At 35.8% G+C, this 13,522-nt stretch overlaps 1 protein-coding gene across 1 annotated transcript in view; it reads right to left on the reverse strand.

Moving 5' to 3' along the window:
• TCF12 (transcription factor 12) overlaps positions 1 to 13,522 on the reverse strand; it is a 490,015-nt gene that overhangs the window by 269,206 nt on the left and 207,287 nt on the right. Inside the window, exon 4 of the mRNA XM_007958528.2 lies at positions 9,245 to 9,347. Within this exon, the coding sequence (XP_007956719.1) occupies positions 9,245 to 9,347 (103 nt within the window). The remainder of the gene's footprint in view (positions 1 to 9,244; positions 9,348 to 13,522) is intronic.

Genomic DNA, 13,522 nt, shown 5'->3' on the forward strand with positions numbered 1-13,522 from the left:
ACAGCAGGGATTGTGGGGCTGGAGCGGGATCGGGCAGTGTTTCGTTCTGCTGTGCATGGGGTCGCTATGAGTCGGAAACGACTCGACAGCACTTAACAACAACAACAACAGGAAATATTAAGAGCTCTGGTAGCGTAGTGCCTAAGGCATCTGACTGCTAAACAGATGGCTGGTGGTTCAAACCCACCAACCATTCCTCAGAAGGAAGACTGGGCAATCTACTTCCGTAGAGATACCTTTGAGGAGATTTCTGGGTTGGGCATGCAGGCTTTCACTAAGATAACCGGACACTTTTCTGATAATTGTGCTATTATGACATTATTCTCCCATCCAGGTTCTCTCTATAAACTCTGCTCCACTGCTGTTTTCTGAAGAGTTATCTCTAAAAATCTTCTCCCCCAGCACCATACCGTATCTGTAACAACTAGCCTTTTTCCTCCTAATCTAATAGCCCATTCACTACAACTATTTTGATACTTCTATTTTCAGAAATAGTTTTTGTTTTATTTTACTTTTAATTTCATATTATAGGAAAGAGATAAACATGATTTCAAACAAAAGCTATCTGACATTTGCTGAAAACACTATCGATAACGTATTTTAAGACAAAAACAATGGGAAAGCAACCCAATCTAATAAATACATTACCATTCTATATAGAGTCAATGAAGCCCTGGAAATTTTAGAAACAGCTTACCACTACCACACCCACCAATTACTGGTTGTTTTCTTTTTAAAAAAAAAAAACTTTGGCACTTTCCGAAGATTTTCGTATGTATGACTCACTAAATCTTCAATGAGTTGACAGGTTTGTTATTGTCTGAAACATTTTAAAGTTATTTTGAGCAAGGTCAGCAAAATACAGCAAGTAGACCAAATCTAGCCCACCAACTGTTACTTTTATAGTTTGAGAGTTTAGAGTGGTTTTTACATTTTTAGATGGTTATATAAGTACCTCCACCATCTGTTTCTCAGTTTGTTGTATGGTGGTGGCTTGTGTACTGCTGTGATGCTGGAAGCTCGACCGGTGGTATTTCAAACACCAGCAGGCTCACCCCCAATAGAGAGGTTTCAGCAGAGCCTCCAGACTATGAATGACTAGGAAGAAAGACTAAGCAATTTGCTTCTGAAAACCAGCCAATCAAAGCCTTAAGGATCATAACAGAACATTATCCATATTGCTTATTTTGGACACATTAGCAGGAGGGATCAATCACTGGAAGGGGACATCATGTTTGATGAATTAGAGGTGCCAGTGAGGGCATGGGGGATCCTTGGTAATATGGATTTATACAAGCACTGCAACAACGGAATTAAACATACTGGCAATTGTGAGAATGAGGCAGGACTAGGGAACATTTCATTCTGTTATATAAAAGGTCACCATGAGTCAGAGTCAACTCAATGGCATCTAACAACAGTAACATAAGTACCTAGATAATATTCTAGGTCTTGGCTCCTGACATGCAAATTGTAAACTACTTATTATCTGGCTTTCCATGAAAGTTTACTGACCCCCTTTACCTCTGGAACTAGTAAAGAAAAATATGAAAGAGAAATTAATAATATGTATAATTAACTATAAATAAGCTAATTGATTTAATTTGCTGTTTAGCAGCCCTGGACTCCAATCACATTTTAATTGTGACTCCCTAGAAATTTCATATAACCAATTGTCTGGAGTGACAATCCTCCAGAGGCATTCTCAAAGTGAAAAACAAGTATGTAATACCAGAATGACTGTAAAATCACCACACCACACCACACACATGCAAGAACCAAGAAATATTTTTCAAGAGGAAACAATTATGCAAAAACTCAGCCATACATATATTTTAAAAATAAATTATTGTGTGTGTGTGTACGTGTGTGTGAGAGAGAGAGATCCTAAAATACAGGTAGACTTGCAAGTTCTTCATAAACATCTAAAATCCAAATAACAACAACAATGGAAAAAACAAAAAAAACATATAGTAGAAGTCACAGAAAATGTGAGCAATGAAAATCAAAATTTGGATTTTGTTAAGAAATAAGCAGAAGTGTTAAGGAGATGACAAAAATGGTATACCGATGTTACAATTAAGCAATCTTCTGAAGGGCTTCACTTAAAAGATGAGACACATTAAAACAGCAACAAAGCAAAAAAATGTATACAATTCAAGTCAAAGATCAGGTTACACACACATCAAAGCACATGTAACACATCAAAGAGCTCTGGTGGTGTGGTTGTCAAAGCATTTGGCAGCTAATCAAAAGGATGTCAGTTCAAATCCACCAACCACTCCATGGAGAAATAGGAGGCATTCTGCTTCCATAAAAGTTACAGCCCTGGAAATCCTATGGGGCAGTTCCACTCTGTCCTATAGGGTCACTGTTAGTTACATTGACTCAATAGCAGTGGATTTGGTTTTTTGTTTGGTTTATGCTTTCATGACAGTTGTAGTTAATAAAATATTGGAGAAAGTAAGAAAACCTCATCCTTATGAAACACTGTCTAATCAGATACTAAGCCATACTGTTTTCCCTAAGCATAATTATAAGCATTTTCACTATCTCACCTAGTGAAGGAATTCCATGTACATCAAAGTTAGACATCTTTTGCAGGCAGAGTTCTCCTGTGGTATAATATTCTGAAAATGGTGAGTACCTATCTCTCTATATATTTTGTAACTCTAGAAGACTTCTAGATTAGTCGTGATTTATAGTGTTTATCAAGTATACAAAAAAGTTTTCTTGCTACAAGACCAACCTGTTAAGTCCTGAGGTAAGGAAGGAGGGTGGGCACTGGGTAAAAAGATTCTAGCACCAATGGAAGGACAGCTGGCTTGTTTATAAATCAAATACTTATAAGCAGAGATTTAACTAACAAGAATGTACTTCGACAACAGGACCCAAGCTATTGCATTAATTAAGATGCCTAAAACGAGTTATAAACATATACATCATTTTCCTGTTGTTCTTTGGTATTGTCAAGTTATTTCCAACTCACAGTGACCCTATATACAACAGAATGAAACACTGTCCTGTCTTACACTATCCTCACATGTTGGAATCCATGGGTATAGTTAATGTGTCAACTCATCTCGTTGAGTGGTTTCCTCTTTTTTGCTGACCCTCTCTATTACTAAGGATAATGTCTTTTTTCCAGGGACTGGCCCCTCTTCATAACATGTCCAAATTACATGAGATAAAGTCTCACCATCACTGCTTCTAAGGAGCATTCTGACTGTACTTCTTCTGACAGGTTTTTCTGTTTTCTTGAAGTTCATAGTATATTAAATATCCTTCGCCAACACCATAATTCAAAGCATCAATTCAGTCTTCCTTATTCATCGTCCAGCTTTCACATGCATATGTGGCAACTGACAACACCATGGCTAGGGTCATGAGCACTACAGTACTTAAGGTGACACCTTTACTTTTGACACTTTAAAGAAGTCTTTTGCCCAATGTAATACATCCTTTGATTTCTTGACTGCTGCTTCCATGGGTCCCGACAGTAGATCCAAGTAAAATGAGATCTCTGACAACTTCAGTATTTTCTCTATCATGGTGTTGCTTATTGGTCCAGTTTTGAGGCCTTTTGTTTTGTGTATATTGAAATATAATCCATACTGAAGGCTTTGATCTTCATCACTATGTCAAATTTTCCTCACTTTATGCAAGTAAGGTTGTGTCATCTGCCATATTCTTCATATAGTTCAGCTTCTCAGATTATTTACTCTGCATACAGACTGAAAAAATATGGTGAAAGTATGCAACTCTGATGTCCAACTTTCCTGATTTTTAAACCATGTAATATCTTCTTGCTGTGTCCAAAAACTGCTTCTTGGTCTACGTACAGATTGCACATGACCACAATTAAGCGTTCTAGAAGCCCCACTCTTTGAAATGGTATCCATAATTTGTTATGATTCACATAGTTGAATGCCTTTGTATAGTCAATAAAACAAAGGTAATCATCTTTCTGGTATATCTGCTTTCTGCCAAGATCCACCTGACATTAGTAATAATATCCCTTGTTCCACATCCTCTTCTGAATCCAGCTTCAATTTTTAGCAGAGGCTGCTTATGGACTGCTGCAATTAATTTTGAATTATCTTCAGCAAAATTTTACTTGCATGTTATATTAATGATACTGTTCAATAATTTCCTCATTCTTTTGGGATCCCTTTTCTTTGGAATGGGCACAAATATGGATCTCTTCTAGTCAGTTGGCCAAGTAGGTGCTGTCTTCCAAATTTCTTGGCATAGGTGAGTTAGCTCTTCCAGGATTGCATGCATTTGTTGAAACATCTCAATTGGTAACATCTGAAACATCTCCACCAATTCCTGGAGGCTTGTTTCTCACCAATGCCTCCAGTGTAGGAATTTCATTAACACTGTGTTGTTTTACTTCACAGAGACTTTTCATGATACATATTATAAAAATTCTCTGAAAAGTAAAATACATATAATCTATACAAATGTAGATTATACATATAAATATGTAATACGTATGGTTATATAAACATATATATATATATAGGTATATTACACATATACTCCCCCACACACACTATTAAAACAACCAGTGTGTGTAACATGGAAAACTAGTTCCCCTGAGTTCAACGATGTCTTTTATAAAAGGTTTCTCTGAGTCATATGAATCTGGGAAATGATGGACTGAACAAAGTTAAATAAACATTTTCTTTCTTTTCATCCAGATGAATTTTCAGTCTTTAAAATTCTAAAGAACAGACTGCATCTTCAACAGGGAGCACATGATATACAATGCTTTCCAAAATTATTTCACTGCAGAACTTTTTTTTCAGGGTCATCTATCTGTCAGGGCCAGTGTCTTCACCTTCATAGTTTAGGAAAATGCTGAGCCACTAAAACTCTGAGAGTTGTATAAAAAGAGAACAAGTGCCTCATATCCAAGTAGGATGGCTTAATGGAAAGAACATTTGAGTAGGAGTCAGGAGACATGGGTCCTAGACTCAAGATTTGTCATTTACTGGCTCTGTGACCTCAGGAAAAAGATTCAGTTTTCCTGTCTCTTAGTTTTATCACTTGCAAAATAGTGATTCTAATGATAGTTGCAGCATTTTTCAGGGTAGCATAAAATATATTAAATATATGAGATCATAACATTATAAAATTCTAGAATTGTAGATGTGCTCTGGTGGTGCACTCAGCTGCTAACAAAAAGGTTAGCAGTTTGAACTGACTAGCCACTCTGCAGAAGAAAGAAGTGACAATCTGCTGCCATAAAGGTTTACAGCCTTGAAAACTCTATGTAGAAGTTCTATTTTATCCTATAGCATCGCTATAGGGTCTCTAATGAATCAGATTTGAATCGATGGCAATGGGTTTGAACTTTTTCTTTTTTAAGAGCAACAGAAAACTTTTGAGAACACCTTGAATTTAGATAATAATAATGATAAAGGTTATTTTCAGCATCTTGATTAAAATGAAGATTTCTTAACACTCAGCCCTACATGTATTTTTCCTATACCACCACATGTTGCATTTACTTTGTAAAAGATAAAACATTGACAAACTGCCTCAAGCAAAATAGGATCTCAGAAAAATACAACTAAAGATCTTAGGAAAAAGGAGAATTCAAGGTAATACCATGTCTTAAGTCTCTCATTTAACACACACATACACACTCTTCTACATATCTCCAAAAATAACTAAACTTTGATAAACAAAGAGGGGTAGAAAGATAAGAGTAGTTAAAAGTTCATTTCAAAATCACTTCGGGATAGAGTGTAGGCAACTCTGAAATAATTTGTTTCTATGTTCAATGAACAAACTAGTATTATGATAACCAAAACATAAACAATTACCAACAAATTTTACTGGAATAATGAAGAAGCTAGGGCGGAGAAATGGGCAAAAACTGGAAGCTGGAAGAGGTCAGAAACAGATAAGGTTATTTGATGATACTACTGGAGGGGTCGCTATGAGTCGGGGCCGACTCGACGGCACATAACAACAACAACAACAACTGCAATTCACTGGTATGATCAAAGCTTTGCAGATGTACTATAATAGAGTACAAATATATTTGATGGTAATTATTCAATGATGTGCCAAAAGGATTTTTTACTTAAATTTTATTTTACTTAAAACATAAGAAAAGCCCTCTTTTCCATACTGACAAATCAACAGTATAATTTTGGAATTCATTAAAAAGAAACACTAACTGATCCAACATAATAGCTTTACTTCCTGTGCAAAATACACTTCAAAATATCTAAATGAATAGAGAAATCTATCTTTCTGTGGCAAATTGCTCATTAATGAATCACTATTAAATCTTCTTAGTCTAAATTTCTTATTTTTTGCAATGCATAGAATCATTAAAGCGTTTGAGAGCTCCATCATGAGAGACAGTGGCACTTTATAATCTACCATCTCTTCAGGTGAAGTGCTTATGGCTGAACATAATATGCAAAATAACCACATTTCCTAGATACACGATCCCCCTCTCTTTTAGTATTTTGATATGTTGACAGCAATGATGAAATATGTTTCTGCTTTCCTATTAGCATTAACTGTTTCTGAGTTCATCATGCACAGTACTACTCTCAAGTGCTACCTGTTGGGATGATTAAGTAGTAACAGTTTCAAATGCCTCTAACGCTGTCATAGGTGTCTCCACCAAGCTTTAAAAATGTAAGTTTTCAGCCTGAAACTGCCTTAAATTATCAAACAGCTAAAAAAGTGAACCTGTACATTGTAACTCTACTGAGTGCTATAAACTCACATATTCGTGTATCTAACAGTTCAATTACTTCAGTTCACATCAAGTTGGATTGCCTGTTGCTGTCTAAAACTTTTCTACAATTTAAAAGACATTCATTCCCCAAAGCAAGCTATTGTCATACTGATTGCTTTGACTCCTTTGTTAGATTAAGATATATCATTTGATCATTTTTACTGAAAATAATGAGAAGGAAGTGTAGTACATCAGATGCTACTAATGATGAGTGATTTTTTTTTAAAGCGTATCTGCCTAATTTTTCAAGGTTATTTCTCCTTCCCCTATATGCAGATAAATATTTTTAGAATCCAAAAACCAAACCAAACTCACTGCTGTCAAGTCAGATCCAATTCATAGCGACCCATCCTTGGTTTTCCAAGGCAGTATCACTACGGAAGTAGGTACTATGCCCACCAGAGCTCCCGACCGCTAACCAGAAGGCTGGCGGTTCAAAATCACCAGCGACTCCTTGGAAGGAAGACTGGGCAATTTACTTCCGTAGTGATACTGCCTTGGAAACCCAAGGAGGGGTCGCTATGAGTCGGGTCTGACTCGACGGCACATAACAACACAACAGTTTGGATGAAGGAGGATATTTTTTATTTCAATTGAGGAAAGACCTACTTATAAATCCGTTACTTTATATCAAGACTTATTTTAGATGTTGATTTTATACAGAGAACGAATAACTATTAAAAATATTCTAATAATTATCTGTAAAACCAAAGAAATCAAACAGGCACATCCTCAGAATTGCTCTGAGAAAATTTTACCTGAAACTTAATTAGAGAAATATTTTTAGTCAACAGCTGCTCAGAGCAAGTGACTGACATGCATACCTCTTAGAATTCATTTAATTCCCACACTTATCCCCCGCAATTTTAACATTCACCTTGGCTCAAAGCTGTGCTAATGACAAAATTCCACTAGGCTTAAGAGTCATCTGTGAGCTAAGAATAAAGGTAAGAACATAAATATTAAAAAAAAAGGGCAATTTCTGCGTTTTCACAATTCAGAGTTGCAGCCTCAATTAAGAAAGCTTAGTTCAATCTGAAATTACGAAAATATTGACTACAACTTGTCCAACTACATTTATTATAAATCAAATGTTAATTGTGGATATGTTATGCTGCAAAAGCCAATTATTTAGAGTTGTCATATCTCTTTTTATTTTGATGATAAACTCAATAGAAAATTTTAAAATAAATTAGAAAGTTTTCCCTGCCCAAATGTAACAATTATTTTGTTCTAAGTAATATATTTAATGCTATGATTTTCATTTGTATTTATGCTGAAACAAACTGTGATTCTAAAAACAAGGTTTACTGCTACTTAGGCTTTTGTACTCTTGCATCATACTCAAAGATTCTGGTTTTAAACTGGTAACTGCCTTAGGCAAAATCCACATTAGAATATCAGATTCTGTCTCCTCCACACTTCATAGCCAGTAAGGGAAATAAACACTGCTAAGCAAAATCATTTATAAAGAAATTGCAGACCACCAGGATTTTGGACTTAGGTAATCCACTTACATTAGCATGGCTGTGTCTTAAAAGGACAATTGTAAGATAACAGTATAGGTCATGTACATAAGAAATAGAATAAGTAATGAAATCAATGTCAATTACACAAATCTTCCACATTTACACGATGTCAATGACAACTAGTAAGACGGATTAAATAAGGGTTTTGTCTCTCATTTCTTTGCTCTAGTAATGTGCTCAGCCCAACATAAGCAAGAAGGAAAAATAATGTCATAAAAGATTTTTTTGATTCATGTTTTGCAAAAAACTGAATTAATTGCCAAAAGTAAGGGCAGCATCCAAATTAAAGAAACACTTGGGCTTACCATTTCACATGATCAACTATAAATATTTACATGAGGAAGAGAGAAAGGGGAAAATGTATGTGTTTATGTGTGGGTTTTGCCAAAATATAAAAACAAGGTATAGGTGGTAGATCATAGGCTTCAAAGTACATATTCACTTTTGCAGAACAAAACTTTTAAAATCCCCATTATGAATCCAAGTGCTTCAAACAAATACTACAACATTTAAATGTACTATTTAACTATTAATCAAGTAGTGCTAAAAGAAATATTATCCCATATAAGGAAAATATGCCAAAAATCTGTTTATTTTTAAGAGCACACATATATCTGGTAAGACAAATAGTAAATCACAAATGTTTCAGAAACAAAGCTTCTCTGCCCCAGAAAGCTGAAAAAATGTAATGCTTGAGGTTCCAAAGACTACTACCAAAATTATCAATTAAACTTTTGTTCCTTTTTGATAGCAAAGATAAGAATGCATATTTCTGGATGTTTAACCCTTAAGGTGAGCTAAACAAGCAAAGTCTGAGATGTCACTAGAAACTCAGGGACTTTATTCCAGATACTTGATGTGTCCTTCACAGGCAAGGGGGCAAAAAAACGTCTCTAACCAAAAAGGTTCTGAAAAAACTACTTGCAGAGAATTATCTACTTACCCATCAGATTTGAGTTCATGAAAGGTGTTGGGGACAAGCCTTCATGGGCTCCTAATCGACTGTCATTCAAGTGATCACTGTAATGAGGGCTGTCTGTAAAACCCTAGGGGAAAAAAAAAAAACCGACCAGATTATTTAAGAGATTATTTGGCAGTCCTGCTAACTGAGCTTAATGACACTCACCTAACTAATACACATACTAACAAACTGTCATTCCTAACATCAAGTCCTATGTTTTATTTGAAAAACTAGAAGTTTCTAAGTCAAAAGGCTTTCCTTTATTGATCTAAAGGAAAAGTGAGTTTCTGAAAACAAACACTAATCACAGACACCAAGGCTTTCAAAATATCATTGTTTCTGAGCTATGGAGACCATACAAATTCTATAAGCAATTACTGCATTTACCTCTAAGATCTCTTAACACTCGAAATGAAAATGGTATACTTTTAAGAAATCAAAAAAGGATAAACTAAGAGGTGTAGTAAAGCAGGAAAAAGCTTAGCACCATCCTCCTACTCTTCTGCCACCTTGCAGCTTGTACAAATAAAGGGTTGTACTTAAAATACGAAAAATCATCCACAATCAATATATTAAATAGCATTAAATAAACAAATATTTAACAAAATAGTTTGTTTGCATTCCTTTTAATGCTGCATTAACAATATATACTCCTATTGAAACTGAACTGTGTAAAAAGGAAAGCATTTTTTTTTTAAATAGCTGACTTAAATCTTTATAGAGTCTGAAAAATAAAACTGCAAATATCATGGAAACAATGACTCTAAAACCATTATTTCACAGAAACTGTTATTAAACTTCTCTCTTTATGGCTTAAAACATTAAAAAAAAAAAAACCAAAGGAGTAACAAACAAACAAACAAAAAACCAAGTTTACAAATAAAATAAATGTTACCCAGATAACAAAAGATGTGTGGATTCAACACTGTTCTGGTTCTCAGACTTTTGTACCTACTAAGTACAGCATTACCTCCAAAACCATACTGTTCCTAAACAAGGCTTTAAACCTCTAGTTAATTGAAACTAACATTGATAATAGACCCACCCCTCTGTCAATTTAAAACCACCTTAGTAAAGACCAGAAAAACTTACATCAAGAGACTCCACCAACAAGAGTGGAAACAGTTCAGGTTTACAGAAACCAGAAACCACCCAGAATCCCCTGGGACTACAGAATCATCAATCACTAAACATTTATCATTACCCAGACTGCAGGCTAACATTCAGGAAGACATTAATGGGGCTGAAACAGGCCTCACTATCTTTGCATGCGTGCTGTCAGTTCAACCAAAGGGCTAGGTACTAAGGGCGGAATAACCGTCAAATCATTACAATTGCTTATGGATGCATGTCACAACTCCTTCTGCTGTTCCCTTTTAAAACTAATCTTCTGGGAATGCTAACTCCCAAATGAATCTTTGTTTAATTTTTATCTACTTTAGAATCACTGATATACATGTGATAGACAGTCAAAAAGAATCTGTGTGACATTTACAACTTGGTTATGACCACAAGGGTGTCCTCTGGTAACCACAAGCACAGTCCCGTCTGTTACAGCCACATGTAGCAGCAGCTGTATACAAAATAGAATAGCTCTCAGCCAAGGTCGCTCCATGGAGTTTACTTTTGTTGCTTAAAACAGACATTCTTAAAGTAACAAACCGCTATCTGACACACATCTGAATGTTCGTCTCTACCACCCCTCCTACTGCCATTCGTAGGCACAGAGCAAAACAAGGCACTGGAATCTACAAAACACTCACTGAAACTGCATGTATCATAAAACAATGGCATTATTCTAGAAGAAATGCCAATTATGTGTTTATAGGCCAACCAGGTTGGTTCACATGTCATTTAAATGCTAAAAAATACTGAGAAATTAATTTTGTATGTTCTCAGGTCTCTTCATTCTTGAAATAATACAATAAAAGGAATTTTTTCTTTTTACTTCAAACTTTAAAAGTAAAACACTGAATTTTTTTTTAACTACTACTTAAATTACCACAATGCAAACACATCTGAGTTTTAGGGTATCATCAAATGGTTCTGCAAACATAGCTCATTAACTTTACAGATTACAGATAGCACAGTTTAAAATGCAAGTCCAGCTTTTAACTTGTCTTCAGATGCTTTAGGCATACCTACTGTGGTAGTTAAAGTTGTGTGTCAACTCAGCTAGGCCATGATATTGAATGGCTTGGCAGCTGGATGAAGTTATTCCCCATGAAGACATTACAAATAAATAACCCACCCTCATCAAGTCAATTCAGACTCACAGCAACTCCCACTGGGTTTCCAAGGCTATAAATATTTATTGAAGTAGATTGCCTCACACTTCCTCCCACCTTCCAGCTGGTGGGTTCGAACCACTGACCTGCTGGTTAGCTGTCAAATACCTACCCACTACACCACCAGAGCTCCTTATGATGAGACTAGATGTGAAGTAATCACTTCCATGGTGGAATATGCTGTGGGTAGCTAATCAGTGGAAGCAGTATTGCCTTTGGGATATGACCAGCTTCCAGTATATCTGGAGAAGCTCTGGGAAAAGTCTCTAGCTTTTTGCTCATTTTGGGATCTTGTGATTGGCCCATCTTCTGTTCTACTTCCTGGACTTGAACCAGTAGTTTGCTGTGTTGCCTGCCCATCTTGGGACTTCACAGCCTGTGAGCCAACAAACTGTCATTTTATCTGCCAGTCTTGGATTTGTCCATCTCAGCAGCCAGCAGCTGCTTGAGTCAGGAGAAGCCTCTAGTTTGCTCCAGTAGGCCTGGAAGGCAGAGCTGAAGCCAAGGGGTCTCCACTCAGCCCCTAGAGTTCTGGCACCCTGAACTTGGACCTCTAGCCTAGGACTTTGAATTCAGACTTCCAGCCTCCTAGGACTGTAAGAGAATAAATTTGTTTGTTAAAGCCATCTTACCTGTGGTATATTATTATAGCAGCACTAGAGAACTAAGAAATTAGTGTGTTCAGAGAACACAATTATTTTACTATCAATCATTCAAAAATAATAGAAAATATTATGCCTTATCCAGCATATTATACATCCACATAGTACAGGGCATAGTACAGAATTTACTACAAGTTTTGTTTCCCAGACCACTCATAAAATCTGGGATAGTCATATTGCACTGCAAAGTACGAGTTCACAAACTCTTTTTCATCACATACAAGAAAGATTTGAATATGGACCATTAATATCTCCCTATTTATTAATAAACTGCATAAATATACTATCAATCTGCATATAAAATACCAGTAAAGTGTAATTTCTCTCATTTAAGATAAAAATCCAATTGAAATTTGAATATTTTCCCCTCAAAAGGTCCTAGTGTATACAACGCTCTTTGAAAGCCACTGCCCAAGAAACAATGAAGATACTGTTTACATTCACAGATGCAAACTTGTGCTGAGAGAAGGAACAAAGAAACCAGACATAAATGTTTGTCATATTTACAGATCTAATATATACCAACACTTCACCTAAAAGACTGGGACTAGCTACTGTTTGAGGTTATCCATGTTGTTATTTTCACAAAGTGGTAGTGATATCCTCCAAGAATATAGTTTTTAATGAGCCAAGACAAATAATCACAAAAAAATTTACCAAAATACATATAAGACCTCCATGGGTGACATGTTTAAAGTCACTTCTAGAAAAGTACACAAGCACCCAGTAACATATTAATGTGTCAACTTGCTGGATGATACCTAGAGCAGTGCTGCAAACTTCATGTGCAATCGATTAGAGAATTTGTTAAAATTCAAATACACATGTCTAAAGTCTAGAGTGAGGCCTGAGTTTCTTCCACATTTCTAAGAAAGTGATGCTGATGGACCTTACTTTTAATAGTAATGACCTAGAAAATTTGGAAATTAAGATTTCTTTCATATATAGAGAAAGAAACTCAAGCAGCCCCAACCAGAACCACATTAAAACACCAGAATTTTCCATCAATCATAATTACAAAATGTTTTTATGTATGTATTCATTCATGTACTTTTAGGTAGAAGACAGTTGATAAATAGACCCTCAATGAAAGAAATGAGTTGGCTGACTAGGAGTTTAAACAGTAGTCTCCATAACTACAACACAGGGCTACACAATGAGTATGGCTGCCAATAAGCAGAAAAGGCAGAAGGAAAGAATGTCCTAGCACAAAGCAGGGAAGCCAGAACATTAAAGAGCTGGAGAAAACAAGTGGAAGTGAGTGGCCTGTGGGAGTGATAGGATGCACAAGAAAAGAACAGAACCTAAGC

Source organism: Orycteropus afer, unplaced genomic scaffold, assembly GCF_000298275.1.
Source record: "Orycteropus afer afer isolate SDZICR_OR568_19922 unplaced genomic scaffold, OryAfe1.0 scaffold00015, whole genome shotgun sequence".
Classification (NCBI taxonomy): domain Eukaryota; kingdom Metazoa; phylum Chordata; class Mammalia; order Tubulidentata; family Orycteropodidae; genus Orycteropus; species Orycteropus afer.